The sequence below is a fragment of the Armigeres subalbatus genome, chromosome 2, assembly GCF_024139115.2.
Source record: "Armigeres subalbatus isolate Guangzhou_Male chromosome 2, GZ_Asu_2, whole genome shotgun sequence".
Classification (NCBI taxonomy): domain Eukaryota; kingdom Metazoa; phylum Arthropoda; class Insecta; order Diptera; family Culicidae; genus Armigeres; species Armigeres subalbatus.
This window is the reverse complement of record NC_085140.1, coordinates 127,370,452-127,396,465: the sequence shown is the minus strand read 5'-3', so window position 1 is coordinate 127,396,465 and position 26,014 is coordinate 127,370,452. Positions and strand designations below refer to the sequence as shown.

The 26,014-nt window shown below is 39.7% G+C and overlaps 1 protein-coding gene across 10 annotated transcripts in view; it reads left to right on the top strand.

The window, feature by feature from the left end:
- LOC134210832 (protein alan shepard) overlaps nucleotides 1-26,014 on the top strand; it is an 879,934-nt gene that overhangs the window by 50,174 nt on the left and 803,746 nt on the right. For all 10 annotated transcript variants that reach the window (XM_062687157.1, XM_062687155.1, XM_062687153.1 and 7 more), the window contains one exon: nucleotides 274-402. In XM_062687157.1, the coding sequence (XP_062543141.1) occupies nucleotides 316-402 (87 nt within the window). In that variant the 5' untranslated portion in view covers nucleotides 274-315. The remainder of the gene's footprint in view (nucleotides 1-273; nucleotides 403-26,014) is intronic.

Here is a 26,014-nt window from a genome sequence, read left to right as displayed (position 1 = left end):
TTCTATACTATGTCGTTGTTGGAGGTTGTTTGCGTTGCTTTTGCCCCATTCTCTAGTCTAGTTTTCTGTATAAAATGGTCGTTTATCAAAAGTAGCATCTGAGTCACTTCGCAGAGCGGGGGACTTTGTCGTCTAGTTTGTAAACAAAGCGGCAAGTCACCGAGCGCATTAATTATTAGCTAGTAGTGCTTTTATTTCCTTAAGGGTTGTATGTGTTATTGCTGGAGTTGGTTCACTTTGTTTATGTTTTATCTTTATGTACTCTCTTTGCAGAACAACATCAGCAGCAGAATTATCTCCATAAACAACAGCAACATGCAACAACCACGCTATAGTCCAGCTCCGCCACCTCCCACAGGGATGCGTCATCAGATGCCACCCAGACATCAGGCTATACCCAATGTAAGTAATGTTCTCTGAAGTTTGTTTGAGGAAAGAGCGCACTTTCCAGTAACGCGAAACTATCAATCAAGTGGCGTTTGAGGATACTACTACAGTAGATGGGAACTGAAATTTCAATCAAGATTAATGAAGATGCTTTACGATAAATTCATGTCGGAAGGGAATTCTGTTCTGACGTTATGAACTATAGAGTATTTTGGAATAATGAAAATCTAAAAATGGGTAATTTGATACTTACTGAGAGCTGCATTTCATTGCGTCAAAAATAAAGGTGCTTTGGTAAAACTTACACAAAAAGATATTTTTCCATTAAGGAGTTTACTCTGGCATTATTCATGCCAACTCAACAAATAACTTCGATAGGTGCGTTGCGAACAGGGCGGAATGATCAGATGGAAGATGATTTGCGGACCCTGTTATCGCAGCACGTTGTCCTTAAAGGCATTGGTTTCCAACTGTTGGCTTACCATACGACAAAGCAGATTCCGTATTTTTAATCCGTATATTTATTCCAAGGCGGATTATAAAATTCCTAATATAAGGAGGAGAGAGTTTTAAATCACTTTACAAATACTATTGCTAGAAATTATTCTACTCACGTTTACTACGCGCTTGGAGTCAGGCAACAATCGATGCTCTGACGGTAGATGTTGCATGGGATACCTGAAGATCATTTGATGAAATTTACATTTTATTTCATGGTCACTTGTTAGATCTAACTTTAGATATTCGAACGTAGATGAGTGGTACATACCAACTAACTTTTCGTATAATTTTAAGTTCAACTAGGCCGTAATCAATCGGTTGCTGCTTGTTTAGGCTAAGCTAATTTGAGAGATACATTTAATTAGAAATTCAGCATTCTTCACTCATAATAATTGATTCTTACCGTACAATGATAAATGTTTCAAGTTCAACTGTTAACTAACACTAGATTAAGCCGTCTAAAACGAATTAAGTACTGTCCATTTAATTCCACCAGTGGTGGAATTAAATGGACAGTACTTAATTCGTCTTAGACGGTTTAATACATTCCACTAAACGAGCTTAATATATTTTTCCACTAGATTAAGATTTTACTAACATTAGATATATAGATTTTTAGGATAACAAATTGTAGCCAATAGTGCGTTCAATCAAGCTTCATATAATTCATTCTTCTTCACTAGACATTCAATCTTCTCCTCATGCCGCATCATCTCTCTGACAGGTCGCTGTAGAGCGAAACACCTAGGTACTCTTATAACTATATTATGTGGTAGTGTATGGACAAGCGTTGCCAGTCCAGTGGATTCGCGCGCTGACAACACCAACAGTAAACTATTTATTCCTCCCACACTCCTCCCCTATTGTGTATGATATGTTTACGATTCCTAAAAAAATGGATTTTCAATTTTTATTTGTAATTTTTTATAGAATGAAACTTTTGCCATATCTAATAAACCCCTAGCAGCACACATGTACTACGTAGGTTACTGCAACTCATATGTGACCAGATTTGGTCACAATTAAGTTGCTGCAACCATTTATGGTTGACTTGTGCTGCTCGGGACTGCTTATCTATGAATGACTGTATCAAAATCATAGTACCAATCGTGGACTATTACAACTTGTATCTTATAACATGTACTTGCTTGTAACAAGAAAACACATAGGGATGGTAGACTTGTTCACAATCTGTTTATGCAAAGCAACGTATTTTCTGCCCACCGTAATGTAAATGGAATGAGATAAATGTATTTGTAACCCTTAGTTCTGATTTGCCGATACTTGATTTTCATATCAATATATGACAATTATCATACCTCCGCTGGACAGTTTGAAAGCAACCTAGTCTTATTTCACTTCAAACATCACAACCCAAGAATATTCCCATCCTTGCGCGATGAGCCCTTCTCACTTCTTAAATGATCCAATGTTTCCATTACCTATTAACTTTAGTTCATATTTCAAATACGCCACAGTTCAATAAAACTGCATTTGCAAATGGTTGCTATTAGTTAAACCATTCCGAGAGCTGTTCAGTTTTCCCACCCTTCAAACTCAAACACCAATTGTTCGCCTCCACCAAAAAACCACTTTCGTTTCCTATCTATCTGCCTCTGCTTAGTTCATTTTCCTTTTTTTGTGGCTATACCCGAATCAAAGTCATCTCCATGTTGCAGGTTGGTGAACAAATAGCATCCCACCCATTATCGGTGGAGAAGTTCATATGGATTCGACGAAAAAACGGAGCACGGGACTGCGGAAGAGATGCACCGTCCGTGAGGCGTCCGCCGTCATTGCTCCCAGAAGTGGTTCTCGACATTCTTGCACACAATTTACCGCTCAACTAGTTGGAAGTAATTTGTGCACACTTTCGCTCTTGACTCGTGCATGGGGGTCTCCTGCTACAATCATTCCGGGCTGTTGCGGGTTCACGGATGATGATGGTGCTGCACCCGGCAGAGGGCCCCGACTGTTATATGATTTTGACGAACGTCCTAACCTGACTGTTCACTGGGGTTCAACAGCTGAATAATGGTTATGCATTTCCACGTTCACTATCTAATTAAATGGGAAGGCTACGGGAACGGGAACTGTGTAGGGTTTGTTTTAGCCACTTCTGTGTTATGATCGTTTGAGGAGCTTCCGCAGTAGAAGTGCTTCAAATATGTGAGGATTAGGTATTATGGAGGAACTTTTTCGGTTAGGCAATGTTTGAGAAGACTGCAAACAAAAAATATCAAACGTATTGCAGCTCACAAATGTCTGCAGTGAATTCAAAAAACGAACATAGCGCAATGATATGCCGAATGTGTTTATTTGATGAGTCTAACTTATATTGTCACAAGTAGTCTTATTTTGGACGACACGTGCCATATCACAAGCATTGAACGATTTTCGGTGATACCATATCCAAGTAAAAATAAAACACATATAACAACGAAATCATCCGTTAAATTAGGAATCTTTATTTATAACCTAATATAGATATAATCATTTTCGTTACCGAGTTGCCGAGTAAATCAAATCAAATAAATCTGCCTTACTTATAGTTTACTCTCTATTTAATCTCAAAAAATTTTCGTTACCCAGTAACATCAATTTGTTTGAATAATTGAATTTCATGAATTTTATGCAAAAATGGTGCTCCATTCCCAACGTACCAGTGAGTAAACTCGCAAAAACGGAAAATGTGAATATCGGAGCCGAAAAACTATTTGGTGACGAGTTTCGCCGAATTCACTTCAGGTGCCAAAATGTCGTTTCACTGAACAAGGAATTTTGGCCAAAAATGGCATTTAGCAGTTTACTGGCTATACCGTCAAAAAAGTCATATTGAATAAAATTCGTACCTCGGCCGAAAATGTTATGTGCGCGTATGGTTTCTACAGTTTATTTATTTATTGTACATCATCTTCAACTTATAGATTGCAAAAAAAACTGATTGTTTGACTTAATCCTATTTTTAAAAAGTAATTTGCCAACATTAAAGTCGAAAAAACAACACACTTCGTTGAATAGTCTGCAGCATAAGTCTAATGTTCTCAACCTGGGGCACATGTACCCCTGGGGGTACCTTTGCTGATCTCTTGGGATACCTGAGATAAAAATGCGTAATGGCGGATGTTGTATTATATTACTGCAAAACATAGTCACTTTAGGATTGATCTTGGAATTTCAAACGACTTTTATTCTTTTTATTCGGTTTATTTCGTTCATGTGACGTTACTCTGGTATAACAGATTTTTTGTTCTGTTGAGCACATTTGTTGTCCTGAATAAAGAGCACAGTTATTATGAGGTTAGGGATTTTACAATCGCTGTTCAAAGCCCAAGGTTAAAATCTATTACGCCCATTTAGCAAAAGTTCATCAATTGATAAAGTAAAAATTGATTTTCAAACACAACATAACATGTTGACGAAATCATAATTTCTATTTCGTAATTAGCCAGAGCTAGTTCTATGAAGCTTGGGCAGGTTCTATAACATGCATCACGTCCTTATGGGCAAAAGAAAACGGAACTACCGACTAGGTTTCTTTGGACAAACTCGGCGATACATTATGATATACTATTAGAGAGGAGTGAAGCGCGAGTTTTCTTCAAAACTGAAACATCGACATGTTTGGCAGTTTTCAAAACTAGTGTTGAACTCAATCTAGAATTGAAAAAACACTTTAATACAGTTTAAAAAAAGCAGTTTTCAAAAAGTTCATAGTTGCCCCACAGTTCATAGAGGCCGTAAACTAATTACGTACAGGTCTGGCCTTCAGATTTAAGCTCATTTTAACATTGGAGGTTAATAATCTCCATTTGAAATATTTCAGGTACATTGTTAATAACAGTAAACGGTGTTAAGAAAATGGAAGTTTTGTTACTGTGTTCTAGGCGAATGGCTTGTGTGCGAATAGGCTTGAAAACTCCAGTAACTCTCTGCCAAAATATTAATTTTGTTTTAAAAGCTTAAATGTTGGAAAATAAAAAAATCGACGTGTAGATCCTTGGCTTGCAGCTTTATATTTAAGTAATCAAGATTTTTGGTGCCATTCAGCTCGACCATTCATTTTCCTTTATCTGGTAAAGAGATTGTGATTTCCTTTCGAAGAGAAAAAAATCTTTCAAGCATTGTACCACGGCTAAGTCAACGAACTTCCCGTCAATACCTCGGTCAATACAGCAAATCTACGTATTCTGCTTCCATGTCTGTCAAAATCATTCGGAATTAGTGGTGCTTAAGTTCCCTCGCGTTGATAAAGTTGATTGTCGATCGTCTAAACTTCAAGAATATTGATCGTTTTCGCACATATAGTTTCTTGGTGAATAATTCAATGTGCAGGGAAATGCTATCATTCAGCTAGTCTTTCTTAGAAATATCATAATGAGTGTTCTTTCCTATAGGGGACCCTCCTTAGCCGTGCGGTAAGACGCGCGGCTACAAAGCAAGACCATGCTGAGGGTGGCTGGGTTCGATTCCCGGTGCCGGTCTAGGCAATTTTCGGTTTGGAAATTGTCTCGACTTCCCTGGGCATTAGGTATCATCGTGTTAGCCTCATGATATACGAATGCAAAATGGTAACTTGACTAAGAAACCTCGCAGTTAATAACTGTGGAAGTGCTTAATGAACACTAAGCTGCGAGGCGGCTCTGTCCCAGTTTAGGGATGTAATGCCAATAAGAAGAAGAAGAAAAAGTTCTTTCCTATCATTGCTGGTGCCAACGACATCAGATGTAGGGTGGCCACCGAACCGGGAAAAACGGGAAAAGCGGGAAAAAGACGGGAAATTGAAGTCACCGGGAAAAAAAGCGGGAAACCGGGGATTCAGAACATGTACCGGGAAAAAATAATTTTCGTCAAGTTACCTTCAAAACTCTTCGAAATTTTTAATGAAGATGATGTAATGAAAATAATTACTATTTAATGTTTATTAATCAGTCGCATTTTAACTGAATTATTTGATTTTACAACATGGTGTGTATGATAAACAAAAAAATAAGGTGGATCTTTATCCCAAATCCAGTTTGTGTTGTTACTAGATCATTTTGATATCAATTTCGAGTGACATATATCATAAATATTATGTTATGAGGTACGCATAGAATCGAATATCGAAATATTCATGGATGTATTCAACTTTAAGTTATTCTTCCAATGTCCAAGCTCGTTTCAGATAATGTTCCTCTATTTTTTTGTATCAACTGCACAGAATTCGAAAAAAATGGCGAATTGAAACCAATCTTGAGTTCGACGCTTCAATCAACTAAATGATCGAGAATAAAACCCGAGCGGGATCGGACAGTTTCGCCTAGTAATATATATTTTAACATATGCTCAAGTGTTGTTTAGAATTATATTTAAAAATTCTACAAATCATTTTTTTTAAACTTATCTGAAATATCTTTAAAAAATTTCAGCATCACAAGCTGTCATTGTTAAGATCAGTACTGCAATTTCTAATTTTCAATGAGAAATATCACGCGATGTTTACATATTTACCCCTTTGGTGTTTCATCGAGATGTAGAAAGTCTACTGTGCCGGTTTTATGATTTTGTGGATTTTTAGAACACTGCTTTATTTACTGTATTGCTAAGTTCTCTAAGTTAAAAACATCGATTTTATTCGATTTACTTTATAAAAGAAAATGGTGTGTTTCCTCATATAATTTTGCCAAAATATGATAAGCTTTATCAGTTACACAGGAAGGTATTCTTTGAAATAGTCTGAATAAGATCAAACCGAGAGCTGGACACTAAAAATATTTAGTTTTGCTCTAAGAAGGAAGAACTACACAAGACTGGCGAGCAATATTCATTGGCTCTGATAGAAACTTACGAAAGTTTTGCAACTAAAAAAAGAATCAAACCGTTGTAACCATTGTAGGGGTTTATGTTGTATTACCGTTTTGATAAATGCCGGTTGACATTAAAACTTCATGTCCACGAAGCGCAAAATTTGCTGCTTTTGCCTACTTTTGCATAACACGTTGTTGGTAATTTAATGTTCGATACAAATCATCAGTTGCTTCAATATAAAACTGACCTCTGGTTTGATCAGAAAATAAACACCTAGTTGAAGTTAAAAAACTCTTATAATGTTTTTTTAAGTTAAATAAAAACCGGGAAAATTTGACAAAACTTATCGGGAAAAGCGGGAAAAACCGGGAATTTGAAAATCGATTTTCAGTGGCCACCCTGCAGATGTGAGGCCAGTTTTTAAAGGAGAGTCCTAGCTCCTTCATACAGGTCATAACAACTTTCCTCAAGTCTTTTTCGGTAGTCGTTTTACTGCAGCTTTTCCAACTGTTTTTAATGATCCAATATAAATATCACATTACAATGCTTGGTCTCGCAATGTTGTTAAAATTCCTTCAAAATCAAATTAAACATAATATTCTCTTTGCACAGAAACAGATTTCGAACAAATTAAGCAAACCGGTTTTCTGTTGCCAATCTTCAATGAAAACGTGATGTTCACATAAACCTTCCGTTTCTTGGGGTCACTCAATGCTCACTATGTGCTTTAAATCCTAGAATTCTCAATTCTCAAAAGTTTTTTTAGAAACTTCTTTATTTTTTTGAGAACACAAAACCTAATTTCTCAAACATTGATACCTAACATTGTCCCTTCCATTTCTAGGATTTTGAAAAGAAATGCACAATTTTACTCAGGCCCCCATATTTTAAAAATATTTTCTTAACCCAATAAAAGTTCAAAATCCTTGCAGTCTTCAAAGTTCTATTACTTTTCCTTGGCATTATATTATTAGCTACGATGCTTCGGAACTTTGTTATTTTTACATTGTTGGCCAATTGGCCAGAGCCCAGTCTCTCTTATCATTGTCTTTTATCAGAAGACTAAAAGTTTTAGGAACTGTTTTATTTTTTGAAAACACCGAACATCTTTATTTTTTACCCTTTCTGTGGAAGTATCCTAAATTTTACTTTGCTTTCGTAACGCATCCGTGTTATAACTAAAGTTGAAGACGCACTTTAACATGAAAATTATTATTGTTAGCAAGGAAGCTCAAAATTATGTTTTTGAAAATAAATCAAATTGAGTGGTTAGGTTTGATAAAAAAAAAATATTTTGAACTTTTTTTTTTGACTCGGAAGTCGAGGCAAGTACGAGACACTGAAGACGGCCTTACTGTTGAGGTCGAAATACGTATCTGTCAAGATACAATTAAGTGGTGGAATTCAATGGGATTGTATAAACTCGTCTTATGACAGGTGGTTAGGTTTGATAGAAGCCCAGTGAAAATCAATTACCCACTTTTACATTTGAGCTTACCGGTAAATTAAAAGAAACTAGGGGGTACCTAATTCGTCTAGCACTGTATGAGTGAATGCCATTAGGTTAGATGTCGTCGAGCGTTTTTTCATAAACCCATGTTGATACTCGGAGATGATAGACTGTACTGCTGGGTATAACACTTCGTGCAAAAGACTCTCAAAAACTTTGGCGAAACAGTTCAAGATTGATATCGGACTGTAGTTCTCAACACTATGTATGTTACCGGATTTGTACACGGGAATGATCGAAGCAAGCTTCCAAGCTTCCGGGAAAACACTATCGCTTATAGATCGATTGAAAATGGAAGCAATGGGCATTGCCAGCGATGAAGCATATTATTTGATGAAGGTGGGAGATAAGTGATCGGGTCCCGGTCCTTTTGATGAGCTGAGAGCTTCAAAAATATCCGCATTGCGGAAAGTGACTCGAGGAAACCGGACGGAATACGACGGAAGACTTTCGATGTAGCCTTGATCCAATAATGGAGGAGGACTGCCGTCATGTACTGAGCGGAAGAAGCTGGCAAACAAATTTGCTGTTGCGTCAGGTGATATTGTTCGGGGTATTGTTCGACCCCTTTTTTAATATAGGCCCAGAACGATGAAGGATCATTTTTCAAATTCGCTTGGATGCTTTCCATGTACTCACGGAACCGATAACCGGCATACGAGTATATTCTTCTTCAGATAACCGCAGATTAGCCGCGTTCACTTCAATCCTGTTTCGGAAGAACTTCTTCCTGCATTTCCGCAGACGATTGCGATGTGGAAAATAACGTTTTCCGAACGGGTGATTTGGCCGGAAAAGTGGTTTAGCCGAGACGTCTTGAGTCCGACCTCTCAGTTCTGTTTACTGGCTTCTGACTGTGAAGTGCGGAAAAAGAAATGAGAAGGGAGATATGATCAGTGAGTAATGAGAGAAACGACCAAAACGTCTCACATTCCATTTCTCGCTTGAGAAGTAAGCAGAGGGGAGAAAGATGTGAGCTGTGAGAAATGTCAAGAATGTAGTAAAAAGTGAAACGTGAGACGTCTTGCTTATTTCTAGCACTTCACATCTCACTTATCTTTGATAATATCTCACTTCTCATTTCTCCTATCTGACTTCTCACAAAGACAAGTCAAAAGTAAGACGCAAAATGGCTGATCAGCTCACTTCTCACTGCTTATTTATCACCTCTCACTTCCCGCCAACCAATTATAAGGAACGGCATTCGACCAAATGGACCTCAACCACATGAACAAATCGATGTTAACACTAAATGGTAATTTGTGATAAACATTATGGCCAAAAGTAAAATAGATTAAATTTTCACCACAGTTTTCTAACAAAATAGCACCTCGTCACGGGGATATGACTAATACTTTAACCTTGCGGAGAAATGCCTTGCGGGACTCGCATAGTCGTGGACCACTCATGCAGTCCCGCCCCTCTTGTGAACGACAAGCGAGCTTTTTTCGAAGGTGTTATATTTTTTATAACTGTTTGAGTCCCGGTAGGTTAAAATGATCAGTGGAAAGAACACAATCATTGAATCTGTTATCTGTGATGTTTGCATCATGTGGTCGAGTGTATAGTCAAGGTCATTTTTTGTCCAGCTGAACAAGTTTTTCGGCTAAACCGAGGAAGGGTCGTTTGGCCAAACTCATTCGGCCGAAAGCCATTTGGCCGAATGCCACTAGGCCGAAAGTTGTTTGGTCGAAGATACCATTAGGCCGAATGTCATTTGGCTGAAAGGGTCGGTTGGTCGAAAGGGTCGTTTGACCGAAAGGGTCATTTGACCGAAAGGGTCGTTTGGCTGAAAGGGTCATTTGGCCGAAAGGGTCGTTTGTCTGAAGGGGACATTTGGCCGAATAGGATAATTGAAAAGTGAGAAATTTGGAGTAAGAAGAGAGACTTCTCAGTTCTCATTCCTCATTTCGATGTGAGTAGTTTCTAGTTGGTCGTCTCACTACTCACTTCGCGCTTCTTATTTTTTACAGCGAGAAGTGATAAATAAGCGACAGCGAGACGTTTCTTTTTTCCTCATTTCTCACTTCTCACTGTAAAAAGTGAGTAGTGCGAAGTGGGTAGTCTGACGTCTCACTACTCATTTCGCGATTCTCACTTTTTACAGTGAAGTGAGACGTCTCTCTTCTCATTCCTAATTTCTCACTTTTCACAATACCTATTCGGACAAATGACCCTTTCGGCCAAACGACCCTTTTGGCCAAATGACTTTTTCGGCCAAATTACCCTTTCGGCCAAACGTCCCTTTCTGCCTAATGACCCTTTCAGCCTAATGACCCTTTCGGCCAAATGACCCTTTAGGCCAAACGACCCTTTCGGCCATATGGGTTTCGGCCTAATGGTTTGTTCGGCCTAGTGGCATTCGGCCGAATGGGTATCAGTCAAACGAGAACGACCCTTCCCCAGGCAATTGACCTGTTCGGCAAAATAACTTGTTCGGCTAAATGGCTTCTTCAGCCAAACGATCGATATATTCGACCGATTAGTTTTAAGCCTAATAACAGTTTTGGCCAAGCGTCAATTCGGCCAAATGCAATTCGGTTTGATGTCTTTCGGGCTAATGTGTTACTTGGCCAAGTGGCATTCAGCCGAATGACTTACGGTCATACGAGCCTCTCTCCTCAATGTATTTTGAAAAAAAAAAATTGAGATTGACATGACTTGAAGGTATCAAAATATTTATATCCCCAGTTAGTGACCCGCAACCGGCAGCTGACCAACAAGGTTCAAAATTAGATCCCCAAGCAGCACAACTTGTTTCACTACTAAACATTTCACTGTGTTGCAACTATTCGGAAAGAAACCATCTTTGCGTATGTGCCATCAAATATAACGCTCTTGCAATCTAAAAAGCGCAAGAGGTGGAGCCTACGGAAACATCCTTCGTTTGCAGTAAAATTGCAATAATGTTGCAAAATACTACAGCGGAAAAAATAAAATAAAAATATAAAACTGGATTCGATTTATGGGTCTTGTGATTGATAGTCCTTCACTCTACCACAGCACCATTCAACACTTCGAAGGGACTACATGTTGACTCGCAATAAAAACTATACGATTATGAAGTTTTGTACTCAGGTTTCCTGTTACTTGATTGCACCATCACAGGAAAAAATGTGAGTTGTCAAAACGTTGAACGATGCTAAATTAAACATGAAGACACATTCAACTTATCTGCAACTTAATTTAAACAAACAATAAAATTTTGAAAGACGCATTGAAATTACATGGTAAAAAATATGCAACCTAATGATTTTGTTTCGTGTTTGCAATATGAGCTGCAGTATTCTTTGTTTGTTTGTTTGCAAATGTCAAACACGTACTACATTGCAATTTTAATGAAACATTGATCACAATTCGAACGGTTTTGACATCTTGATGCAACTTTTTCGTGCTTTGATGTTTTTCCAGCGCCTTTAATGAAACTGAATAGGAACAAGGAGCTTTTAGGAAGATGTTGCGTGTGCTACTTGGGTCAGAGGCAAACATATGATTGCTTTTTTCGATCTGATTTTGAAAAGTCTAAATGTGCGTATGTAGAACAAAAAACTTTGATGACGTTGGCAGGGTTTGCAGAAAAGGCTCTCAATAGATAACGAACAACGATATAAGTAGGAAAAACTGGTCCGAATCATTACAAGCCATGAAAACAAATTTATCAAACTTGTATACAAGTGCGAAAAAACAGAATCGAATAGGCAGCCCCCACCAAGTAGTTATGGTAAAACGAATTGTTCACGCTCATTTAGTGTTGGTGTTGGTGAGTTGAAATACTTCCTCAGAACCAGTGTCCCCCGAGTTTGGAGCTTTTTCAAAAGAAATTTATCATGGGGATAGCCTCCCGAATCAGTGCTTTATCATGACAGCGTGATAGACCCCACTGCGATTTCGTATAAATTTGGAACTGAGTTGTAGAGTAAAAACATAATCAAAATTGGTTGCGCAAAACAGGTTTGGGATACAAAGGTTTGAAAAGAAAAGTGAGAGTCCAGTTCAAGATGTAGTTTAAAACTGGGTACTTCTAATAGTAACGTCTGACGCGCCAAGGCAAGAATGCATATGAGGACCTTGAGAAGCAAAAGCATCAAAAACTAAGTGAAATGTGGAAAATGGGAAAAACAATCAAATGGTCCCTGAAGCAAGTGAAATATAGACCGATACGTCGGAAAAAAAGACGCAATAACGTTTTTGCTACTTCATCAGACTAAAAGAGACAACAGAGCACAACAGTCGAAAGTGTTCTATTAAATTTATAAAAATGACTATCCTTTTCTTCGACAGCTCCATAATAATGGCCTTACAATTCAGAACAACTAAAAGTATAGTTTAGGCGTGAAATGCATCTTATATAAGTTATATAAGTTTGGTGCGGGTAACTTTTTGCGGGCTAGCTACTGAAAGTTCTAATGTTTCGAGACTAAGTTTGAAAAGCTAGTTTTTCCCTAACTATTGTCAACTATTTTATATAAAATTGGCACTACATTTAGTGTTTCGATAAAACGGGTGATAATCAGGAGTTTGATTGAAAATTTATTTGTTTTTATCATGCTTAACCGATTTTGTTTCTCTTTTTAAATTTTTTAATAAGATACACCGAGGCAAATTGAAAAGGTTTTCCCGTAGTTCAACTTTGATGTACTGTAAAAAAAACCACCTTTTAAAAAAAAATTATCCGTTTGCGGTGTTTGCTCGTTCGGATTAAATATTACGCATAAACACTAAGCAACACAATAAGTTTTTTGTTTATAAATATTTTGTATAAGTACAGAAATTATTATTTGTTATATAATTCTAATACGATATTTGTAGCTACTATTAAATCATTGTTTTGTTTTTTCGTTTTCATCCACATCAGTGGACAATAATTCAATACGTAACCACAGGATGTATTACGTAGCACGGATTATCAGTTACCATATCCATCGAAACAGATCTCATAACATGTTGGTTTATCCCTGCAACCTTTTTTTCTGAAATAAAATTCTGCGAGAGCCGATGGGCGTTCTCCGATTAGTGGTACCCGTCTAGCGTACTGGTTAATAAAAATACATTTATCGAATTCAATATTCTAGACCTCTACTGTACAATGTCAACAGCAACAACATGGGATGCATGCGTATATTGCATTCATTTGAACCTTTTCTGAGATGAAATTTCATATTCTTCTCAGCTTTTATACCAAGTCATTACATACCAGTCACACAAGTCATTATTCTGTCCATAGCTCAAAACGGCTATGACCTATCTGGTGCTTTTCTTTCAGTCATTCTACTAATGGGCATTGTAGCCTTGCAGCCAAGCTTCTATTCTTGCATTCGTACCTACATAACATATGGTCAACATGATCGTAATTTATGTTCATAGAATTCGAGATAAATTTTAACCCAGGATGTTAAATGCCATCCTTCCGTGCACTCCACGCACGACCCCGCACACGTAGTCCTTGCCAACTGTGACGGAAATTTGGCAGGACGACCCAGCTTGCTCTAGGAAGGACGCTCGGGTGCGCCGAACTGTACAATGTAGCTACATTACGTACATACAAAATTACCGGTTAAAACATCTCATTCCGCTGGTGTGGTATGAAAGCTGCATTTCTGCCCAGGTACCGCCCAGGAATGAAAGCACCCGCTCTTGGAAGCCAAAACGTGCGCTACCAACTTGAAAATATTTCCTTTCATCTATGTGTGGGGGTGTGTGTATGCGCGAGAGAGTACAGCAATGGCCGCGCAGCGGTTTCAGCAGTAGCTTCCCGAACCCAACGGAGTGATGGTGCTTTATTACACTAATAAAATAATTTACTACATTCCTGGCACGGTTTCGCACTCGCTACACGTGGAAATCCTCCGGAGCATACCGGATGATGATCAAGGGTGGTCCAGGGAAAAGCGGTGCAACAATGGAATCGTTCGGGAAAAAGACGGCCATAATGCGCCTTACATACACAAATTTGATCCATTCCTATTTTAAACTTAGAGATAAATATTTATCACTTAATGCCAAAACAGACTTAAATTAATCTTTCAAAATATGATAAATAAGGAGTTTGTTTCGAATAGTATAAAATAGATAGGAAAATTCGCTCTGAAATGTCATTTCAATTTGTGATCAGAAATCATTTCAATTACTTAATTGATAAGCCTCTAGATTAGACTCCCGACTCTTTAGAGTTTAAAATCAAGCAATAGTTCCAACATTGCATTGAATAGATTTTGACCAACTTTTTCAATATAATTTCTTTGTACGGCATCGTGAAAGTAGATGCGTGAGTGAGGGGTGATTTTTTTTAGTTTCGTTATTTAACTAAAAAATGAATATTTTAGTTAAAGTAAGCTGTTATTCGTGTTTTTGATCGTTCTGCCAGTAATGTGGGTTGGGTTGGGTACTGTTGCTGCAACACGAATGTATCCGCCGGTACTGTTGTTCAGCACCCGTGGGAGCAGCGCACATAAATGTAATTCAAAATATTTTGTGGCACTTTGTGAATAAAAGCTCAAAAGCTAGCAGCGGAAATTGTTGACCCCTTCGTGTGGGATGGCGCCCGGCGAATGAATGAAGGATCTCTGTTTGTTGTTGAATAATTATTTCAGTACACAGCTGCAAATGTTTGAGGGCTCTTCAATGGTTATGATGCATTTAACTGGATTGAATGGCTGCGGGTAGAGGTAAGTGTATACCGGAGACATTTAATTACTGTAAACATTGTATTTACCTTTCGCAGCAATAAATTATATCGTTTCGGAAACATAAAATTAAACTTGAAATTGATTCAATATTTGAAGCAAACATGTTAACTGTAAATACATTTAATCTGAAATAAATCGAGAATCCTCCAGAAGAACTGAGTCGAAAAAAATATTAAATTTATTCTGCTTCGCTTACGTGCTAATGCCGGTAATGTCAGAGATTATGAAAATATTAATACTCTTAGTTTTCGGTGGAAATAATACATACGCGTTGAACATTTTATTTTAAACACATACACCCAGGTTTTTTTTACGCGGTTGGAATTCGTTAATTTCTCGGTAAAACTAAAGTTTCACTGCTTTTTAAATACCCCCTGAATTTTCTTTGATTTTTTGTGAATTTTTTCGTGGGGTTATCTCATTGTTTCATTGACGCTGAAGGTCTTAAACGGGTGTATACGGTTAATATTGGAGCAATTTAACCCTCTACAACCCAAATTTTTGTTTTCGCTCAAAATCACTATTTTGCTTTCTAAAATCGATCTAAATACGGTTTGGGCATTAAAAAATTTTAATTCGCGATTTTATCAATTTCACACTTTGATTTTTTAGAATTTTGTTTTTCAAGTTTTTTATCCAATCAAATAGTTTCTTGAATCTATTGATCTTTTTTGATTTTTCAACATATTTAGAGTTTGAAAATTCCTATCCAATGCTGACTTATTGCAATTTTTAAATTTTCAGAGTTAATTTTTTATTTTCCGTGTAACGAGTTGGATAAATATTTTAGAGTGTAACATTCACCACTATAACCTTCTATTGAATGAGGTTAGTTGTAGAAAAATACGAAACTAAAATATTTCACTCTTCAAAGGTATATGAGCGAAAACACGGAAGAACAAAATATTACTCAATTTTTAATATATTTTTATAAGTGTGTAGAACTTTGACTAAAATTGACTTTAAGCCGCGTTTAAACATGCATTGAAGTTTATATTATTGATCAACACCAAAATCTTTTTGAAATCTGATCAATTGAAAATTTCTAAAAATAATCAAAATACCCCGTCTAAAGGCGGTCTTGGGTACTAGAGGGTTCACAGAAGATGACGACCAACTGATAAGAAGCTCATACATCACCACTTTTTGAGGGCAGTTGCTGATGAAGGTGCATGAGTTTTTCAAGCAAATTCGCATAGTTTAACTCATTTCTAAGCATTTAAAACTGATCGGGCCCGCAATTTTTCATTCACACATTTTTGGAATACACAAGAAATCTTGCGATGATTCAACTCATGCATGCTTTTTGAGAGATGGTTCGATACGTTCCAAACTAAGGCTGATTTAAATCATCTATGAGTATAGAGATTACAAGTTTTTCTTAAAACTGGATGTGAGATATTTTTTTTTGTCTTTATTTACGTGATTTTTTAAATTAAATTTTGGAATGTCAGATAATGATATATACTCTTACTCAGGGTTTGTTGAAATCGCGATCAGTATAAGAATCTAGCAATTTCATATATGCCCAATTCAGATTTTGGTAGGTACTTATTCAGAATTGTGATAAAATCTAACAATCGTCGGTAGAGTGTACCAAAACGAAAACGTTGACCAATATAAACAACGAAATAAGGCCGATACAAATATTTAAAAACTTATGTCCTGCCCCCCCCCCTGGTTTTTTCTGCCCAAAAATAATATTTTGAGGGGGCAACAAAAGAAAATCGGACAATTTTGTGGATTTTCAAAACATTCTTTAACAAATCCGAGGAGTTTTAATGATTTTTTCCATTTTAATATTTATTTTTTATTATCCCCCCCCTTTGACCTGTCGAAGACCAGTAGGACATAAATTAAATTAAATATTTGTAACGGCCAAAATTCGATACGAAAAAGAATGAAAACAAGCATGAAATGATGAAAACTATTCAATAAAATTAATAAATCTGATCACATATTTATTACAGTAACCTATGTGAAACATGTGTGCTGCTAGTGTAGCCCGCCTAACGGCGGACTAACCCTCTACTAGTGCGCTAGTACGTGTTTTAACAAATGGCTTAAGCGCCACCTCTTCCGAGGACCACCTGTCGTTTTATTGCCCGGCTAAACTCCGCTTCAGGGCGGGTTCGATTTTCAATCAACTACCCGAACGTGCTAGTAGAGGCTCTAGTTCTTGAAATACTCGGTTCGCAACCCCTAACAGTTTCAGAAAGTAATCCCAAAATACGTTTTTCTACCAGACAATGCACATGAGCGACGGTTTTCATCACTGGCCAAGCTCTTCCCGAAACCCTATCCGAAAGCTTCAGAGACAAAGTGGAGGACTGAGTTTCCCAAGCAGTCCCAACTCGGAATACAACATCAACTAAACTACAACAAACGAAACGAACGAAACGTGAAAATAACCTTTAGATCAGTGCAATCATCGGAAGGAAGTTCTAGTCTACATACATCATCAAACACTTATAACAGACTATTAACATTTATTTCTTACAGCGAGTCATTTCTTTTAATCGGGTACCCTTCTGTCTCACTTCCTTTCCATTAGTTTAAAGTTTCAGCATAACTACCTAACTGTGCGGATTTTCTACATGCTTTCCCTATGCTGTTCCAATAAGAAAACTCTTCGCAGCTTCGCTTTCTCGTAAACGCTTTCTTCACAAAACTACATTTGTAGGCCTCCCATCACAAGCTTACTCACGTGCTTCTACTTTACCGAAGTCTTCCTCCTGCGTCGCATTGCAACCCAGTGAACAAGACGTGTTAAGTGAATGCCATCTAAATGGTTGGTGGGCCAATTTCGACGTCGTCGCGTGAATAATCTTCAGGCGCAAATTTATGCTCTTTCGGAGTGCGATGGTGTCGGGAGCGACTCCCTTCCAACTCCAGCTGGACGTTGGGGAACTTTATAGCTGGCGCGTGGGGTTAACAGTGTAGAAATAACGTGTTGTTAAAGGGGAGGTGTGCCGAGCAAGAGGGTAGCGGTAGTCCAAAAATAACTGGGAACAAAAAGCTGTTGGACGGCTGCACACATGGGTGAGCTAAGGATCGAGACTCAAACCGGTTATCTTTTCTTTTTGTTTTACCTTTTTGTTTGCTTATCTCTAATCACGCACAGTACCGCACTTGCTAATTTAATAACGTTTAGCACTGCCTATGGAAAGGAAATCTAATAAATAATTGCACTGGTTATAAAGACACTTTCACGTTACACAAACCTCTTAAACACACCGCGAATATAAAAATAAGATTCTTCACACTGCTGCCTCTTCAACGGGTCAGAATAAAGTGGACGAGTCAGAACTTGGAATGCCTCAGATAGGTCGCGATTGGGGTTTTTGCATTCGTTCCGGAAATCGTGGGCCGATCTTATCAAAAGACGATTTCGGATTACCTTTTGATCCCATTATTAGTTTTGTCCCTTTCCTTCTTGAATCCTTCGCCTCTATCTAGCCTGTTCAGAACCTTTCCATCGATTTCTTATTCTTAACCCATAGAACAACAAGTGGTCCAAATGGGAGGTATTTCTCCTTTCCGTTTGATCCAGAGCATGTTTTGCTTGAACGATAATATTTTTGATAGTGAAGTTCCATGCAGTAAGTGACATGGATTCATTTATTGTATGCAAGCGAGTGATCTTATACTGCTGTTCGTTAAACTTTTACTGAATTCCGGTATTGACTCTAAAATTGGGTACAATACAACGCAAACATAATTAACTAATCTAGAATACCGCTACACTAGGGATATGTTAGAAAAAAACCTCATGGCTTTTCTCGAACATAACATGTTTTGTATTTCGATGAACAATTTTGCTGAAGAAAGTAAGGACCTAGTCCTCTTCTTGGATTTTACACAGCCAATCTAACACGCTGGGAATATATGTCCAAACCGCCCTGAAAGGGTTTTACTAGTATTTGACGAAATGATCTATGTTGGGCCATTTCACCGAATGACATCTCTGAACATTTGTTCCGAGGGACATTTGCTCGAATGGACAATCAGTAGAAAGTGAATTGCAGTGGAGCGAATCGTGGGCAGTTTGATCAAAACGGAGCTTGCACATGTAATATTAATATTCTTATTTCAGTTAATGTTTCTTTTATTTTGTGTTTATTTTGGATAATTGGATAGGATAATAATCTTGCAGATCATTTTTTTCTACACGGGCAGGTTTGGTCTAACTTCGTTTCGGTTCATGTTTGACGCTTAACCTTTTTCTGCATTTTGTAACGACCACGACCACTCATGATGTTCCGTCGACATTTAGATAACTAATCAGATTTTAAAAGCAGAAGCATACATTAACAATTGATTAAAAAATAAAATTTCGACCAAATATCCAAGTCTTTCGTCCAACTAGTATAGATTCGACGAAATGGCATTCGGCCAAACAACCATTCTATCCAAATGGGGTTCGACTACTTAAGCCAAATGTTGCTAACGCTCAATGGTAATTCGTGATACATATTGACGCCAAAAGTAGGGACTTATGGACTTCATCTCATAGCTCCTATGTTCATCCCAGAAAAAAACCAATCATCAAAAAGAATTTGATTTGTTGCTCATTTTTCGTCAGCAGTAAGGCCGTATGACACTTTTGCCAAAAGTCGCTTTCAGCCGAACAATTTTTTTTCGGATTACTAGGCTGATCGAAATTTCTGCGCACGCGCTTTTTTGCCATCAAGAGGCGAGATATTTTTAAAATAAGTAAACATTATAGAATAATTACAAACTTTGTATGATGTATGATCTCAAAATGAAACAATTTCTCAAAGTGAATTGAAAGAATCGCAGAAAAAAAACGTATTTTCACGTATATGGCACGGCAAATGCTGGGTAAAGCGTACCATTGGTACTTCGCGTACCTGAAGGAATAAAATAGACCCCATCTCGCGGTCCTTAGCCTCTTACCCAGCAACTCCTATCCCTACCTCCCCGCGGTGCTGGCCGGGATACGAGCAACCTTAGGGAAGATCGGGTAACCAACCCCGGTGGGAACTATGGTCGTATGCTGACAGGGAAGACGGAGGTGCAAATCTTACTGAGCGTCTGTTCTCCATGTCAGGATCGGCTCACAACAGCGTCTGTTCTCCATGTTAGAGGCGGCTGATCATCGTCCGAGTGCCAGCGAGGGACTCAAAAGTGAAACTGTGCACCATGGTCCATCGGGAATAAGGAGGAATGGTCCTCCGGAAATTTTGGTGTCAGGCCCTGCAAGCCAGCCTTTAAAAAAACATAAGCAACGAACAATCAACAAGAGAGTACGGACCGGAACCATCGGCGAAGACCACTGCGACGAAAAGGGACTAGCGATTGGAAACTCGGTTCGTGGAACTGCAAATCTCTCAACTTCATCGGGAGCACACGCATACTCGCCGATGTGCTCAAGGACCGTGGATTCGGCATCGTAGCGCTGCAGGAGGTTTGTTGGAAGGGATCAATGGTACGAACGTTTAGAGGTAATCATACCATCTACCAGAGCTGCGGCAACACACACGAGCTGGGAACAGCTTTCATAGTGATGGGCGATATGCAAAGGCGCGTGATGGGGTGGTGGCCGATCAATGAAAGAATGTGCAAGTTGAGGATCAAAGGCCGGTTCTTCAACTTCAGCATAATCAACGTCCATAGCCCACACTCCGGAAGCACTGATGATGATAAGGACGCATTCTACGCGCAGCTGGAACGTGAGTACGACAGCTGCCCAAGCCACGACGTCAAAATCATCATAGGAGATTTGAACGCTTAAGTTGGCCAAGAGGAGGAGTTTAGACCGACTATTGGAAAGTTCAGCGCTCACCGGCTGACGAACGAAAACGGCCTACGACTAATTGATTTCGCCGCCTCCAAGAATATGGCCATTCGCAGCACCTACTTCCAACACAGCCTCCCGTATCGGTACACCTGGAGATCACCACTGCAGACAGAATCACAAATCGACCACGTTCTGATTGATGGACGGCACTTCTCCGACATTATCGACGTCAGGACATATCGTGGCGCTAACATCGACTCTGACCACTATCTGGTGATGGTTAAACTGCGCCCAAAACTATCAGTCATCAACAATGTTCGGTACCGACGACCGCCGCGGTACGACCTAGAGCGACTGAAGCAACCTGATGTCGCCACTGCATACGCGCAGCATCTCGAGGCAGCGTTGCCGGAAGAGGGTGAGCTCGATGGGGCCCCTCTTGAGGACTGCTGGAGTACAGTTAAAGCAGCCATTAACGACGCAACGGAGAACAACGTCGGGTATATGGGTCGAAGTCGACGGAACGATTGGTTCGACGAAGAGTGCAGACAAATTCTGGAGGAGAAGGACGCAGCACGGGCGGTCTCGTTGCAGCAAGGTACCCGGCTGAACGTGGAACGTTATAGACGGAAGCGGAGACAGCAGACCCGCCTTTTTCAGGAGAAGAAACGCCGCCTGGAAGAAGCGGAGTGCGAGGAGATGGAACAGCTGTGCCGTTCTCAAGATACACGCAAGTTCTATCAGAAGCTCAACGCATCCCGCAAAGGCTTCGTGCCGCGAGCCGAAATGTGCCGGGATAAGGATGGGAGCATCTTGACGGACGAACGTGTGGTGATCGAAAGGTAGAAGCAGCACTACGAGGAACATCTGAATGGCGCTGAGAGTACAGGCAGTGAAAGTCAAGGCAGCGGAGGAGATGACTACGTCAGTTCAGCGGACGATGGAAGCCAACCAGCCCCACCTTGAGGGAAGTTAAGGATGCCATTCAACAGCTAAAGACCAATAAAGCAGCTGGTAAGGATGGTATCGGAGCTGAGCTCATCAAGATGGGCCCGGAAAAGCTGGCCACGTGCCTGCACAAACTGATAGTCAGAATCTGGGAAACCGAACAGCTACCGGAGGAGTGGAAGGAAGGGGTTATATGCCCCATCTACAAGAAAGGCGACAAGCTGGAGTGTGAGAACTTTCGAGCGATCACCATCCTTAATGCCGCCTACAAAGTGATATCCCAGATCATCTTCCGTCGTCTGTCACCATTAGTGAACGAGTTCGTGGGAAGTTATCAAGCCGGCTTCGTTGACGGCCGCTCGACAACGGACCAGATCTTTACTGTACGGCAAATCCTTCAAAAATGCCGTGAATACCAGGTCCCAACGCACCATCTGTTCGTTGATTTCAAGGCGGCATACGACAGTATAGACCGTGTAGAGCTATGGAAAATTATGGACGAGAACAGCTTCCCTGGGAAGCTTACCAGACTGATCAAAGCAACGGTGGATGGTGTGCAAAACTGTGTGAAGATCTCGGGCGAACACTCCAGTTCGTTCGAATCGCGCCGGGGACTAAGACAAGGTGATGGACTTTCGTGCCTGTTGTTCAACATTGCGCTAGAAGGTGTCATGCGGAGAGCCGGGTTTAACAGCCGGGGTACGATTTTCAACAGATCCAGTCAATTTATTTGCTTCGCGGATGACATAAACATTGTCGGCCGAACATTTGCAAAGGTGGCAGAGCTGTACACCCGCCTGAAACGTGAAGCAACAAAAGTTGGTCTGATGGTGAATGCGTCAAAGACAAAGTACATGCTTGTGGGCGGAACCGAGCGGGACAGGGCCCGCCTGGGAAGCAGTGTTACGATAGACGGGGATACCTCCGAGGTGGTCGAGGAATTCGTCTACCTCGGATCCTTGCTAACGGCTGACAACAACGTTAGTCGTGAAATACGAAGGCGCATCATCTGTGGAAGTCGGGCCTACTACGGGCTCCAGAAGAAACTGCGGTCGAAAAAGATTCGCCACCGTACCAAATGTGTCGTGTACAAGACGCTTATAAGACCGGTTGTCCTCTACGGACATGAAACATGGATAATGCTCGAGGAGGACTTGCAAGCACTCGGAGTATTCGAGAGACGGGTGCTTAGGACCATCTTTGGCGGTGTGCAAGAAGACGGTGTGTGGCGGCGAAGAATGAACCATGAGCTCGCCCAACTCTACGGCGAACCCAGTATCCAGAAGGTAGCTAAAGCCGGAAGGGTACGATGGGCAGGACATGTTGCAAGAATGCCGGACAGCAACCCTGCAAAGATGGTGTTCGCTTCCGATCCGGCAGGTACGAGACGGCGTGGAGCGCAGCGAGCGAGATGGGCAGACCAGGTGCAGAACGACCTGGCGAGCGTGGGGCGTATCCGAGGATGGAGAGATGCGGCCTCGAACCGTGTATTGTGGCGTCAAATTGTTGATTCAGTGTTATCTGTTTAGATGTTAACTAAATAAATGAAAAAAATGAATGAATGAACGTATACACAAGGTGTATACTAAATTCCGAGAGTAACAGTTTTTGGACGTTATGGTTTTCGACATCAAATTATGCCCCTTGATGCAAGAAGTCATCGCATTGGTGTTGAGAATAGATGGTTTCTCTCGATCATTAGGAAGTTCAGATGCGACACATAGACAAACACTGACGGACAGGCAAAATGTTCTGAACAGGCAGCAAAATAAAATTTCCATGAAGAATTATAAATTTTCCATAAAAAATAGGAAATTGCCAATAAAGAAATCAGGGTACGACCAAAGAATAAATTGAATTGAATTATCTTTATTTGCGAGATGTTCATCTCGTCATGAATAAATATAAAATTTTTACAAATAATGCAAAAGTTCCATAAACAATTATCCACAAAACAAAAATAAATAAGCACTTTTAGAAGCAAAAATTGCAATAATTTTCCTTTAAAAAAAACAAAATGGTCCACGGAAAAAATGATTCTGCTTATTTCTCTTTTATTTCGGACATTTTTGAGGACACCTCCTCAGCCGGAAGCGTACGTGGCAAAGTAAGGAGAACTACAAGAATTAATTACACAGTGCTTTTCGAGACTTAAACTATTTATCCAAGAAGAGGTGTTAGCGTCTTCATCGATTTGGCTGTCATCAGCGGATAGTGAAATTTTTCTTTCTGTTAGTCATTGAAATTGAAATCGATTTTTTCCGGGCCATCATTTTATACAAAAGAAGGTCAATCCGAGATAAATTTTCTTGAAAGTGCAAAACTTAATCGTTTGGCGACGGCAGAAAGTTACCCTTCGGTAGCAGAATCACAAGCGCTCGACGGAAGGGATGATGCAATAAATTTGTTTGAATGGATGGAATCACTCACAGCAACCAAGCTACCACGCCAAACGCCGATGCCACCGAAACAGTCCATTTTTGCAATCAACCCTGAGAAGAACCAATTTTCTTTTCCCATGTCATAAGACGAGTTAATAATCCATTGAATTCCACCACTTAATTGTATCTTGACAGAGTATTTCGACCTCAAATGTGTCTTCAGTGTCTGCATTTGACTCGACTCGACTCGAGTCGAGTGAAGTAGGAGACACTGAAGACGGCCTTACATTTGAGGTCGAAATACGTATCTGTCAAGATACAATTAAGTGGTGGAATTCACTGGGATTGAATTAACTCGTCTTATAACAAGTGAAGACATTCCACTAAAAAGCTCAAAATAATTTTCTTATTATAATTTTCATTTCCCAATGCGCCTTTCCAATAACTAACTGCATCCAAAGGCTTGTCCGAACCTTGCGTTTAAATTGTCCGACAGCCACTCGATGATTTTTCGCTAAGCCTGCAGCCTGTGGAATAAATTTTCAGCATTGCGACTGGTCCTACGCACGCCTTCGTGCTGCTGTGGCCGCTTCGCTGTATCAAATCTTGTTGAACCGCTCTTTGTGGAATCCCGATCAAAAAAGGCGCGCGCGCGTCGAAAAGCAGCTTTCTTTGGGATCTGATATGGGTGTTAATATAATGTGCACTCCTAACGATTGATGAAGGAGCGTTACTAATAGAATTACTTCATTAGATACACGAAAGCTGCTTTCCGGCGCGCGCGAGCTTTTTTGATCGGGATTCCGCAGAGAGCAGACTGCTTTTTCGAAGCATCGGAAAGAATGACAAATTCTAAGCATCCTGTGAAATGTTCTCGCAAGATTCTGAATTTGGTTAAATATGAGATATTGGTTATCTAAGATGCGTATTGTTGCGAAGAATAACAATAGAAATTTGACTCAAGACGAAGTTTCTTCATATTGCAAAACATTATCTCTTATCTGTCTGTTCGACCGACGTTCACCAATGGGTGGTTGCTGTAGATAGTTTCCACTGAGGTGGCGTCTTCATTGGTTTTATACAAAAGAAGGTTGATCCAATTATCCGAAATAATCTTTCTTCAAAGTTCAAAACTCAATCGTAAATAGCGAATTTGATAGCGCGTCGGAAAGAGATGATGCAGTAAATTTGAATGCATGCCACCGAAACAGTCCATTTTTGCAATTAAACCTTTCTGTTCAGAAAATGCTGGTCCTGAGAAGAACCAATTGTCTTTACCCAATGCGCCTTTCCAACAACTAACTGACACCACAATTTATAATAAGTCTTCAGCATCGCCGCTGGCGGCACGGGATCGCAACAGTGCTATTTTTGTAGTCAACCCTTTCTTCATAAAATACTGATTCGTTGAGGTTGAATGATCTGCAGCAACACACCGAGGACCACCACCAATGCGATGGATTTCCGTTGAAAATGTTATCAGCGCCTCCGTGATGCTGTGTCCGCTCCGCTGTGATCGCTTTTATGCGTCCGCTCTGCGTGAAATCTTGTTCAAACTGAGGATTAGATCCAAACCCGCAAGTGATTGATTTTTTATGCCTGTGCTAGTGATGCATGTACGTGAATGGTTGGTTTACCTATTTCTAAACTTTTTCACAATTATCGATAATAAATAGTTTAAAATCAGTATTTTCATACAAATACAAAGAAGCGTTGACTCATCCTTGATCGAATGGTCCAAAATAAATTGAAAATCCATCGAGAAATGGCTGAAAAGTTTAAAGTCTATCATATTTTCGTGACGGTCCCTGATTTTCGCAATCGTAAAGTGTACCCCAATATAGAAAAGACAGACGTAGTCCTACGTCAAAATTATTCAAGCTCTTTTAGTAAAATGTCTTCAACTGTCAACGACGAGTTTAGTACTTTCCATTTAATTCCACCACGTTTTATCAACGTCAAGTACGAGGCATTGAAGACGGCCTTACAGTTCAGGTCGAAATACGTATCTGCAAAGATAGCAAAATGTGGTGGAATTAAATAGAAC